The sequence below is a fragment of the Pomacea canaliculata genome, linkage group LG10, assembly GCF_003073045.1.
Source record: "Pomacea canaliculata isolate SZHN2017 linkage group LG10, ASM307304v1, whole genome shotgun sequence".
Classification (NCBI taxonomy): domain Eukaryota; kingdom Metazoa; phylum Mollusca; class Gastropoda; order Architaenioglossa; family Ampullariidae; genus Pomacea; species Pomacea canaliculata.
Window position 1 is genome coordinate 9,411,891 of NC_037599.1, and position 13,157 is coordinate 9,425,047.

A 13,157-nucleotide genomic window follows, 5' to 3' on the forward strand; every position below is an offset into this window, starting at 1 on the left:
GTATGTTCGCCCACATTTGGATCTCCCACAGATGTGAATCTCAGAGAACTCATTTTTACTGTCCAGAACTTTGGCTACGGCTTTGTGTGCAGACTTTATCTTCAACTGACATCGCTTATATTTTGTTGAATCTTTTTGCACATCTTCTTCTAAATTTTTAAATCCCTAAAGTCTTCATAAATTGGCAACTTTGAGCTAACAATTTCTGTGTCAAACCTATCCAATGCACTGTCTAGACAAGGCAGCTGGTCTTCACCATCTTCATGCTGATTACTTGCCAAACTCTTTTGAAACCAGTTCTTCTCATCCACAAATGTTCTGTCACCTGAGGACCACTGCACATCTTGCTGAATCTGAAACATTCTTTTCTGGAAACTAATTGGCTGCTACCAGAATAAGCAAGTGAATTTTTTTTTGGCATAAAACTGTCTATATTCCAACATAATACCTCTAGTTTCAGTCTATTTTAATGTCCTGTCATTGTGAAGGGTTTAAGATATTTCCACAGGAATGTCAGTCCGGCTAATTATTGTGACCTCCTTGTGTTGCATGTGATTATATGTTTGAGCTTGCTTTTGCTCTAGACTGCCTCCATTCCTGAAATTTTTCAGACTGTTGAAGAAGCTCTTCATCACTTCCTGAAAAGATGTATAGTGTATGAACAATTAATAAATAATAACCCAAAACCTGTGCATCCCTTAGCATAATAATACCATAGTTCTGAAATCTAAATGTACCATTTTTATACAATTTACTTCTTCACATAAAAGACATTGACTTAGTAAAGTCCACTTTAATAAATGGTTTACAACTGACCACAGAATCCTATTTTACTGTGGCTATAAAATGTTTGATTATGGAACATCACCTACAGGGAATCTTGATAAGAATGCATGAAGAATGCATGAGTCCAGAGACTTGCAGTTACCTTTCCAGCCTGGATTTTTCCTTTCATCCTGATTTCATGCAATACTTTACTCTCTCTGACTGCATTTTCATTTTAGTTGTAGTGAAAAAAAAATTATATCTTGTTTGCTATTTTGGCTTGTAGTTGGATTCTTTGGAAAATGGTCACTTGATATTAAACCTTAATAATTATTATTATTGAAGGACTGCTGATACCTGTCGCTGAAGTTTAAACAAAATCCTGATTTTGGTGCTGAACAGCAAATTTCTCCCTAGAGTCTAGACCTTTCACAGTAATGAGTAATTAAATTTCATGTTTTCAATATTTACTCTTTCAGAACAATATGTGTTGATACTCTTACTTTACTTGTACCAATGAACAACAAAAAAGGCCACTAACCCTACTCATCGATCTTGTAAGAATTTTATTGTCAGTTATCTGCCTCTTCAAGATACCCATCAACTTCCAGTGACCTTGCGTGAACAGTGCCATACAGCAGTAATTCTGTATGAGTCTGTGTCCTGACTGAAATGTATGCATGTGCTTCATTCAGTATGAAAATAAGTAAGAAAGGTTTCATTTTTGTCCACTGCCCTTCTAAAAGGTTTCCCAGGTTGTATTTTTATTTAACAGTATTTTGTCGACATAGCTGCTGAGCTCATTAGTACAAAATACTAGTTCCTAATTAAATAGCCTCATTTGATCAGCTTACAAACATTATGTTGGCAGTAATTGTATGATGTGTGTTGACACCTGACAAGGCATCTTGATAAATAGTTTATAAATAGCTCTATCTTTATATTTAGATTGAAACAAAATTGAGAAAGTATATGATATATATGTATACAGTCTTTTCATGTTTGGTATTAGGTCAAACATGAGAGTAATTATTTAATGCTGATATAAAGTTTAGTAAATGTATTTTGTGATGGTATTGTTGAAAATGAATCAGATGTTAGTGATAGTTATTGTCAAGTAGCTAATTTTACCTGCAGGTTATCGATCACTGCTAATGACACATGTATCATTGTTACTATGTGTATGTGTGGAGAGGGGAGTAATTCTCCAATAAAAATTTGAATTTTGTTTCTATCTTTTACCTAAAGAAAACTGGGTAAAACAACATAAAACAAATTTGCCAGAAAAATAGAAAACAATTTTGCCAGAACCTATTGTGAGCATACCATATGCATGCAAGTCAAACTTCCCTTACCTCAAGAATCATATAACTTGCAGCATGTCTTGACAATGTAAAACAAAAGACATTTTTCATACCTGCCTGTACTTGTTATTTTTCTTTACATGTATATATTGCCTGCAGTGGCTTAGAGAATACAAACCTTCCCTGTGATGATTGCTACTTCCAGCAGACAATGGTGACTTGTGATCTCATCGTATATGCACTGGCATTCTCAGCCTGGACATGTGAAGTCAATCCCCATTAGCTCCAGAGGATTTTTGTTGTTGTTGGTAAAAACAATGTGGCTATATGTGACTGTCCACCAAAAGGCCTTATAGACGTAATCTTTGTTAGGTCTGTGCAAAATGGCACTGCATATTTTTATAATTGATGGCAAGGACTGTAGCATGAACTCCAGATTTGTTATACGGTCACACATACTTGTTCTGTACTTTGAATTTCAGCTGCCATTGTCGTGCTGATTAAATACAAATTAACGTTTTCCTTGAATCGTCAGCGGCAAAAACGTCTACTTTCTCTTTCGATTTATTAGGTGTCGTAAGCCACCAACTCGATCGTTCACGATCACATGCCTCGAATGTGATAGACGGTAAGATAAGATCGAAGTATTAATTGTAGTGCGTGATGAGTGATGTGTAGAATATATTTATCACATTCCTTCATCCAGCCACCTCCAATGATTGAGGATTTAAGCTTGATCGACGCACCTCGAGCTGTCAAGGTTGACTTTTAAAACTTGTCAATACGAGATCAGCTCTCACATCATCATCTCCCTCATTGTTTACCTTGTATGTCAGTGTGAACGCGTCGGTGGTGTGATAATCTTGTTCTGGCGGTTCTGACTCCATTGGAGTGTGTGCGTGCTTCGATGGCTTGTACGAGACAATCTTTGATGCTGAATTTTTGCACCACATATATGCCATTCCCTCCTGCCAGCCATTTTAAAGTCTGTGATAGAAATAGAGGTCCCGCGCTGATGCTGAAGATATTTTTTTATTAGGATGCAACACTTGAAGCTGGCCTGTTCTCCTGCTAGCAGTTTCTCAGTGGTGTTGATGTGATGCTTTATTTGATTAGTAGATTAAACCTACCACTCTGTAGTTCTGGCATTGCTTGCTGTCTCCTTTTTTACTTTTTGAAATGGGTATGACTAGAGACTATACGTCTATCCTTTGGTTGATTCTTAACGATCCCAGACGAATTGGCAGTGATCGAGGGTCTTTTATTGTTTCATCCCCATCTGCTTCCGCCGTTCAGCTGCGAAGGTATATAGCACGAAAAGTATCGGACCCAATACAGATCCCTGCGGGACGACATATCTCAGGACAGAAGCATCTGCATGTGAGTAAACATCATTCACACACACAGTCTTGGTTCTGTCCATGAGATAGGATTGAAATCAGGACAAAGCAACATCAAGAATACCAAAGAGTAATGAAGTCTGTGTAGAAGTATAGAATGATCTACAGTATCAAATGCAGCTGTCAAGTTTAACAAGATGACACTGGTACTTTGTCACCGTCAGCACTGAGTAGATTATTCACAACTTTTAGAAGTGCACATTCAGTATCATGGCCTTTTCTATAAGCTGACTGGAAGGGACCAAGGATGATTTTCCTCCAAGTGCAAAATAAGCTGGGAAAAAACAATTGCCTGAACTCGAGAGGAAAGTGCCAAGACATGAGAGAAACATTAATGAAATAGGTTATATATGTGGTAACAGGAGATCTAGGCAATTAACAATCAGAGAGGATGGAATAGGATCAAGCTCACATGTTTTAGGGCTGCTTTGTGGATAAATTTCCATAACCAACTGTTCAGTAACTGGCTCAAAATCATATAACTTAGGACCGTTGTAAACTGTATCTCACACTGATGAAGTTGGAACAAGCGCAGAGTCAAGCTTTTGTTGCATCAATACAATCTCACTGGTGCAGAAAATCTGCAAATTTCTTTTAAATCTTGTGCAGGAAACACTAAGGGGAGTGGAATACTAATGGTTTTGCTAAGTAGACCGTTGCTGGAATTAAATAACTGTTTCGTTGGACTTTTTTTCGGGACTGCTATTGTAACCTTATCTCGGTTATGGTAGAACTCTTCCTTTAGGCAAGCATGGAAGTCGGAGCATCTACTTGGACAGAGGTAACATTGTGAGACCTGGCAGAGACGCGGATGGTATGATATATTTCTTTTGAGAATATCGATCCTTACTCTACATCCATGAGTCTGTGTGTGATCAGACTGCATAGAATGGATCAGCACAAAAACTGATATCATATGCCCAATGTTAATCAAAACTGAAATACTTCCGCCCATCAGTCTTTCAACTGTCGATAAAACAAATAAAACCACAAAGATGTCTGCTAATCCATCGGAACACATGTTCCATATAAGACACTTATTCATTCACACCAAGACCCAGTGTCTGCCTTGGTTCTGCCTAAAATATTGGGTCTCGTTACATCACCAGAGTTTTCATTATCAGCCCCCAACATCCCCAGAGGTGGATGCGGTGTACAGAATTTACAGCTCTCATGCTTATGCACCACAAAGCTTTTTATTCCTGTCCGTGACATTTTAGAACAAAGATTACCTCTTATCTGCATCAACGAAAATATTGTTATGCATCAAAGTTATCGGTCGCATTTTTTCTTTCACGCCCGACAATCATCCCAACGTGAACTGAAAGGTGCTCGCCCTTTGACCGGAAGCACTTGGGAACGCTGGGATACCCATGCGGCCTTTCCTCACGTAGACGTCATTTTGAAAGGTGCTTATTGAGGTTCTCTCGAGATAAAATACTTTTTCGACTGATTTTAAATGTTGTTTCACTTAGAGATAATCAAAGATTTTCATCTGTTGTCTTAGGGATCTGACAAGCGGATAATCAAAGATTTTCTTGTGTTGTCTTAGGTGTCTGACAAGCAGTAAATATGCAGAACGAAGCCGGAGAATTCGTGGACTTGTACATCCCACGTAAATGGTAAGTGAGGTTGGGGAGAATTAGGAATAGTTAAATACATGTATTGTACTGTTAAATACATGTGACTAATATTTAATAAAAGTCAGTTTTAAATTTCACAAATGATTTATTCTGGTGGTTCAAGTCGTTTGATTAAGTAAACCGTTTTTTATTCTAATCTATGCCTGATTTACAAGAACGGACATAAGAGGGGGAAAAACGTGACAGGTTTTCCACTGGCTATGTCAGATTGTGAACGCTGCAAATATGATTATTCAAATTTAATGAGGCTTCACTAAAGTGACAAAAAGTCGCTGCATGGTTAATCAACACATTGCAAGAAAAAATTAAACATGTGATCATAAATTTTTAGCTGTCGGCTGTGCTTTATTGGTCCTCTTCTATGTGTTGGGACTGTTGCTTCACTAACACTTTTTTTGGTTGGAAAAAGCCACCTAAATTAACATGTTTGTTATTTTACTTTAGCTCAGCGAGTAACCGCATCGTTGCATCAAAAGACCATGCATCTATTCAGATCAACATTGCAGAGGTTAGTTACCCTTTTTTTCCTTGACTTTTTGTGTTCTCCATTTTTCAGATGAGCCATGAACTAAGTTTTGTATTAGTACATTATTTATAAAATGTTCAAATTGTATATGTAAATCATGCTCGAATTCTTGGAAGTGCCAAAAGAAAGTATTACTACTATCACCGTATAAGTTGAAAATAAGTTATCTTATAGTTTCATCTGAACATCTATGTAAAGAATTATTAACTTTTGTCTTTAATGATAATAAGAGGTTTTATTGTGCAGCATCACAATCAAAGATGTTCGCATGGCACTGACCAGCAGTAATAAAGAAATTACATTGGAAACAATGATAGCTGACAGTAACTTTGTACATCAAACACACAGTTTATTTCGACTATTTGGATAATTTTTTAATTTTTCCTATCTAGGTTGATGAGTCTACTGGGCGTATGACTGGTGTGAACAAGACATATGCTATCTGTGGAGCCATTAGAAGAATGGTAAATTTATTTATTTTGTTTATTGTTTGTAATTCTTTCCCATGTACAATTTTTTTTTTTTTTTACTTTACATTTGCCCCTTGTACTCAGAGAACTGCATTTATCAGGGCTGAAAAAATACTTAAGAGTTAGGCTTTTTTATGAAATGAGTAGGTAAGTATAAGAAAATATGAGAACAAAACTAAAACTTAGTCTTTATCTCAATCAAATTTTGATATATTGCTGTTTAAAGTTTGTGATTTTTGTCACAACTAAATGTATTTTATTTTGGACCATGTTCGATGTCACGTACAGCACCTTGAAACATCCTGAAATACTTTCTTTGAGAAATTATAACATTGACTTTCTACTCGGGAACTGATAAATTAATTTGCAAAAAATATGTAAAAAAAAACACCCATCAAAATCTGAAAAAATATACTTTTGTTCATCATTTTGCACAAATCACCATATTTCAAGGGCATTGTTACTAAATGCACCAAAAACATTATTTCAAAGTAAACAAGCTACTCTTTTATTCATTTCTACAGCAGTAAGACCTTTTCTGTGAGATGCACCTCACAATATTTTAAAATCAACTCTTTCATAGAGAAAAAGGTTCAGCTTTACTGGACAGATTTGGTTCAAGTTTGAAATATTGCTAAAATGTACACTATCTTTAAATCTATGTTTAAAAGATTATTAAATTTTATTAGAAAACACATTTCCACCAGTCTGACTGAAAGACCTATATATCATGAAAAATGCTTGTGAACAAAAGTATAAATCAGCCCAACCATCAGAATGTGTTACATGGAAATTGGCAGGCCTGCTGCTGTCAGTTTTCATGCTGGGTACCATCCTCACAAAATACATGGGATTCTTTCAACACGGAGCAAAGCCATATTCTGTCATACAGCTGAAAAAATGTTCTTTATTTATATTTCTCTTCCTGGTGGTCCATTAAATACTTTTAAATGATCATTTTTGCGATTGCCCACTTTCCAACGGTGTGTGGGTACCTTTTTAAATAATAGATGCTGTTTACCTCTAAAGCCAGCTTTCTTAAACTCTATAAATAAAGAAGTGCAAAAAGTGCTGTTGAGCTTGATGATATATTATTCAGGGGTTGTAATTTTCACTTTTTAAAAAAAATTGTGGCCACACTAAAACCTAGTGTTATTTTTACTGTGAAGATTTTGTATTACTTTTGTTTAAATTTTTTTGCTTTTAAGTCAGACTGCAGCTCTTCTCAAGGGGGTTAATCTTTTTATACCCTTTTCCTTATACCTGTTGGTCCCCTTTGATAACATATTCACAAATGCTTATTTGGTTATATACTTCAGACTACTTTGTGAGGAAAACGTTTCTTATCATAAATCAACATAATTTTATCATTAAAACAATCATTGCTGTAATTAGCAGTAAAGTGACTAAAGCAGTGAAGTTTCTCTTTGCCCTTTCTTTTGACAAGTTTCCTACCTGAGGTTCCAGCCTTTGAATCGCTGAAAATTGCCATTGTCCTGCATTAATATGATGCATTCAAGCTTTTCTGTCTCTTGTAATTTTTTGCAAAAAGCTTACTTCCTTGTTATGCACATTTTTGTTTCTTACACTTCCAAGTTAAGGAAGCCAAAGGTTGTCACTGATTCAGTTAATAAAATGTTAAATTTTAAAAAGGTTTCTCAAGACAAGATCTTTGGCGCTGACAATTTTATTAATAGAAATGTAAACAACAGTTCCAAGGTGCTCATTACTTTTTCTATGCTCATTTGTCTTTATATCTAATAATTGTTAGGAACATGATTTAAGTGTTAGATCATTTTCCTAAATCAGATATAATTATCAAAGAGATTTGTCTTTTCAGGGTGAGTCTGATGACTCCTAATTCGCCTGGCAAAGCGTGATGGTATTATTGCTAAGTAAGTAATCTTGCGTAGTAGGCATTTTTTAGATTTGCATAAAAATATCTTTAATTCAGAAAGTTAATTCTATACATGCATAATATGATGTGTCTGCTTTGTTCAAAGGTTATAACTTGTTGCTTTTCAAAAGATCTTTTCTGTTGAGGAAAAAACTTGAATGTAATAGGAATTTTAATGATTCAGTTTTACTATCCAGAAATTAAATTTGTCCATTATGAATGGATATGTGCAATTACAGCACCTGTTTAAATATTGAAAATTTTTTTCAAATGTGTGTTTTGGTTCTAACAAGCTTTTAGCAGCTAGGGCAGAAAAAGGTGTGAATGTATCAAATAACATGTTGGATCATAGATGTTCAACTGAGATTTTTGGTCCATGTTTTAAGTTTATTTTTATTTAAAGTCTTAATTCTTTAATGGGTTTTTGACGTTGACTTTTCTATATGTAATTATTGACTTGTCAACTTTGAATGTTTTTGTTTTGTATGTCATTTTTGAAACTTATGATCATAGTAATGATCTCATGGCTACTTTCTGTTTCAGGAATTTTTGAAAGCTGATCCTGAGGCATGTTAAGCTCTCACCAATAAAACTGACCTGACTGAAATTTTGGGCTTTTGTTGCTTTTAAGTATGTAAACTTTGCATGGGCTTAGTTTTTACAAATTATTCCGTGGATTTTTTTTTTTTTTAAGAATTGATGTTGATGTCCACACTTGCAGATCCAAGTGCACCTGTTCACACTGTTCATCCCGTCTTTGGCAGTGGATATAGGAATTAATACTGGAAATTTAAATGAAGAGGTTTTATTGATCAATTTAAAGACCGAAAGTTAAAAGCAGATAAAAAAGCAAATGTTCATTCCTTGAAAACAACCACTGTGGAACGAACCCTTGTGTGGACGCCTGGAGTGTATACCAGATTAATAGCCAATAAAGTTGCATAATTAGTAATTGTAGCAGTAATAAATTTAATTTTGAAAGACCATTATTTGACCTGGTTAAAAAGTACACTAAAGGGCGCTGATTGAGAACCGGTTTACACACAAGTATGACCGCACAATTCGCTGTCAAGGACCGCCTTGAGACTAATATTTGCAAGAGGTACAAAAGAGAGCCAGTATGCTGACGTGGTCTTATTGCAGGAGACCGTCGTTTTAACTGAAACCATACTACATCTTGCTTGCAAGTTGTAATTCCTACATGGTTGCGGTAAAATGACCGGGTGTTTGTACCCGAGGAGTGAAATCAGCGAGGCGGAATAAACCAGACGGTCTGCTGGAGTCAGGTTCAACGCCTCCATGCGCATTACGCACGCACGCGCGCTCTCGTGGGTGGCGCACTGAATCCTTTCCACACGCAGACTCGACAATCAGAAAAGGAAAAAAGGCTGTGTAGGAGCTCGGAACGAGAGGACATTTATGAGCAGGGGAAATCGGTTGTGGCTGAATCGATACAGTTTTATATCACATCACGGTGTTGTGTGAACACCACGCATCAAAACTTTTAAAAAGCCGTTGTGACTGTGGTGTGTAGAGTGATGTTTTTATACCCCTCCCCCACCACCCAAAAAAAAAAAAACCCTGCTAGAAACTCGGAAGACTGTGTAATTTGATGTTACTGCGCCTCACCCTCCACAAAAAGTACGTGCTAGTCGATGAGAGGATTGGTGGGGTTAGGTCGGAGTATACAATACACTTTACTATGTGTGGATGTTGGGGCTTAGTGAAAAAAATTCAAATCCATATTTCTGATTGAAGAATTAAGAACAAACTATGCAGTTAATCGTCGCGTTCAAAGCACACCTGATACTAGGTTTTCGTGCGCACACCGAGTTGACATGGTTGTCCTTCACTTCATTATTGTTTTAGTCGCTTTCAAATCTCTGGTTTCTCTGCCTTGCTGTTCTTTATAATATTGGTATTGTTATTTATTCATGATGGCTTTATTTGGTTCTTGCGGCTTTGTTTGCATCTGGATTTAGCCAGTATGCAGAGCGATCACAGTTATGCAGTAAAACATACTGGATAGTGTATGAACGTACAGCCATACAATAATGCGTAGCATAAATCAAATATCTTATAGTAGATGTCGGTTTGTTTGTGGATGCGAGCAACGCAGTTTTTTAAATTGTTTTTCCTTCCCTTTCCCCTGATTTACCATTCAATTGTTTAGCAAAGTATCTTTGTTTTCTTCAAAAAAAACATCCTCGCTCACTGCGGTTGTTTTAGAGCAGGGGTGGGCAATTAATTTTCCAAAGGGGCCGGATGAGAAACTGGGATGGTTCTAGAGGGCCGGACTAATATAGTTAACTCAGTTTTACCCAATACTGTATATATAGTATATTTACTGGTGGGCGGCCAGCGGGCGGGCCGGTCAGAGACAGGAGGCGGGCCGGATCCGGCCCGCGGGCCGCGTATCTTTTATTCCTAAACGATGAAGCAGCTTCGGAAGCCTTCGGAACTTCGGAAGCGTGACGTCAGCGACCTTGCACACTTCCCTTCTAAGCCACCCTCCGCTTCACTCTTTGAAAGCTATGAAACTTGTTCTGGGGGACTAATTCTACAACTTTTAAATACTGTGAAGGGTGTCATAAAGTGAATTGCGACAGGTAAAATAGCTCAAGGCCTTAAACTGATGACAGGTTAAAGTAAAATCACTGAGGGCCCATCCAACACAAGCGAGACGATGTTTCTACAAGTACGTTAGATTGCAAAGCTTCGTTAGCTTCGCCTCTGTAGTCTAGTGGTTACATGAGAGGCCTGATGTTTGAAAGTAGGTGTGTTCGAAACTTGGGGTGGCGATCGTTTTCATTTTGCTTTGGATTGCGCTACATCCAGTTCTCTGCGGTGATTAATGGACAGCAGTGAGTCACCTCACTGTATGAGTGGGGCACACAGACACATTTTGTTTGTGTATGTTGTAAAGAAACACGATCTCACACATGCAAAAACAAGATTTAAACATTCTTTTGTGGTTTCAAAGGCAGGTTTAAGATTAGTACATTTAAATTATGACATGTTAATTAATAGACTTCAAGAACAAAGCAACTTGCAGCAAAGATTATAAACAACTTGTAATTTTGTTTTGTTTGAATGACGTGCTTTCAACATTAAAAAAAAATTAAAATTATATTTTCTACAAGTACAATTCACAATAAAAACTAATCAAAATACATTTCTTTTCAATTTAAAGTCAGCAAAACTGTTTTCCACCAAGCAGTCAAAATCGCAAAAGAAGAATTTTTTAAAAGTTTGAATCTGGTAATTGTACAGTGCTTTTAAGAGAGTGCATGTCGAGCATGCAATCCTGATTCAAAGCAAACCCATACATTATTTTAGGGGGGAAAGGGGAGGAATTGAAAGCATTCTTAATCGCTCTAATTAAAGTTCCTTTACCATTAGCAAAGCAATTAAGCCGATTCTTGTTGTTGTGTGTCGAGATAAAAGAAGTCGCACATTAAAAAGATGACGCCCACTAGGGCGCGTTGATCTTTGCTCACTTTTAGTGTTGTTTGTAACAAAACAGAAAAATTAACATTGGAACAGCTCTGCTTGTGTCTTTATAGTCTGATGTGGTTTTGTTTAGTACACAGAAAAGTTCTACTGCACGATTATTATAAGCTCGATGACATAACCCAGACATCGGTTTTTCGTTTCCCTTTTATTGTATGGTGATGCAGTAGCGTAGGAAGATGTTCCGCTTTGGGGAAGTAAACTCCATGCTGACAGTAAACGAGGTTCACATTCTTGTCCCTATAGTAGTTTTTTGTTGTTTTTTTTTTTTTTGAGGGGGCGGCTGTCCCCTGGGTTCCTACTCCACTGTAGTACCGTTCGCTAGACGCATCACTTATTAATCTCTTGCTTTGATCGCCCCTCCGTACAAAGTGCAAGGACCGTGCGATTCTCGGAAGGAAGATTTAAAATAGTCATGAGAATCAAACAATGAAAGTCACCTGTCGATAGTATCTGAGTCATTAACTGCGTTAAGTGTTGTACGCTCCCTTTTTTTTTTTTTTTTTTTTTTTTTCGTGTCGTGTTTTTTGTTAGTCTTCTCTCCCTCTCTCCAGATTTTGTTATGAGCTTTGCACGATTTTTACCTTAAGGAAACTTAAGTAGAAAGGATCAACGATGTAAACATCCAAAGAAAACTGGCAGGCGTTCGTCAAAGTGCTGGATAGACCGGGATGTGTGGCATGCAGGACGAAATGAGAGCAGTCATGGCTGATTTTACTAATGGACGATTGGTTGAATTGAAAGAATAGAACTAGAATCAGCCCCAAGACAATAGAACTTTTTTTTTTTCTTTTTGACGACTCTATATTAAATATTCACCGGGGCTAGTGTACACGTGTGTGTGTGTTTGTCCCCGTCTTCCGCTATAGTTTTTTCTCGCAGTTTTAAGAAAATGTCGTACGTATAGTCATTTCCGTCTTCTAGCTGTTAGTATTTAACTATATTTATTTTGTCCTTTTATTCTTTCCCCTTGAAAGCACCTACCCGTGGTATTAGATGCCAACTTTTTCATGTTGGACAAATGTGTTCGAGACATAACGGTGGTTAAAATGTATAGCTGGCCATGACCCATGGATACAATGACATGTATACCTTTCATGCTTTTACCAATTCTCGGTTATGGCGTCACTAGCTAAATTGGTGTAAAGTTAACTGTTGAAGTTGAGAGTATTCAACGGTTTAGACTCTATGACGGTTCATAACCCGTACCAAATAATCTGCACCTATATATATACATTCAATCTTTTGACTGGGTGGCGTAAATAGCATTAGACTAGAAAAGAAAAGCTGTCAGGTATACATGTACTCGAAAATTCTTTCGGACAACAATCTGCGTCAGTGTCGTTACATTAAGTCACAACAGAATTATCAAGCCCATGCTTTCGCGCTCCCTCTTTTATCGATCTACTTGGTCACTGAACATTTTCACAAGGATATGGAGTTCCACAAATAAGCCTTAGAGCGGGTGGCATGCAAAGACAGGCCCAGATATGGTGCGTGAACCTTGCGGTGTACATTCCACCATCGGACGGCCTATCATGGCTTTTTCTCAGTGGTGTCTAACCAAGCGGTACCAAACACGGTGACACAGATCACACAAATATTTTTAGTTTGGTTTGACGCTGGTCGCCTGGTCGAT

The 13,157-nt window shown here is 37.1% G+C and overlaps 1 protein-coding gene across 1 annotated transcript; it reads left to right on the forward strand.

Annotated features, from left to right (window-relative positions):
• Positions 1 to 4,791: 4,791 nt before the first annotated feature.
• Positions 4,792 to 8,612, forward strand: LOC112573419 (40S ribosomal protein S21-like). Its single transcript, XM_025253775.1, is given in 7 exon segments — positions 4,792 to 4,878; positions 5,022 to 5,091; positions 5,557 to 5,620; positions 6,031 to 6,102; positions 7,949 to 7,961; positions 7,964 to 8,003; positions 8,549 to 8,612. Coding segments are annotated over 6 exon segments (249 nt in total). The 5' UTR covers positions 4,792 to 4,878; positions 5,022 to 5,041; the 3' UTR covers positions 8,559 to 8,612.
• The last annotated feature ends 4,545 nt before the right edge of the window (positions 8,613 to 13,157 follow it).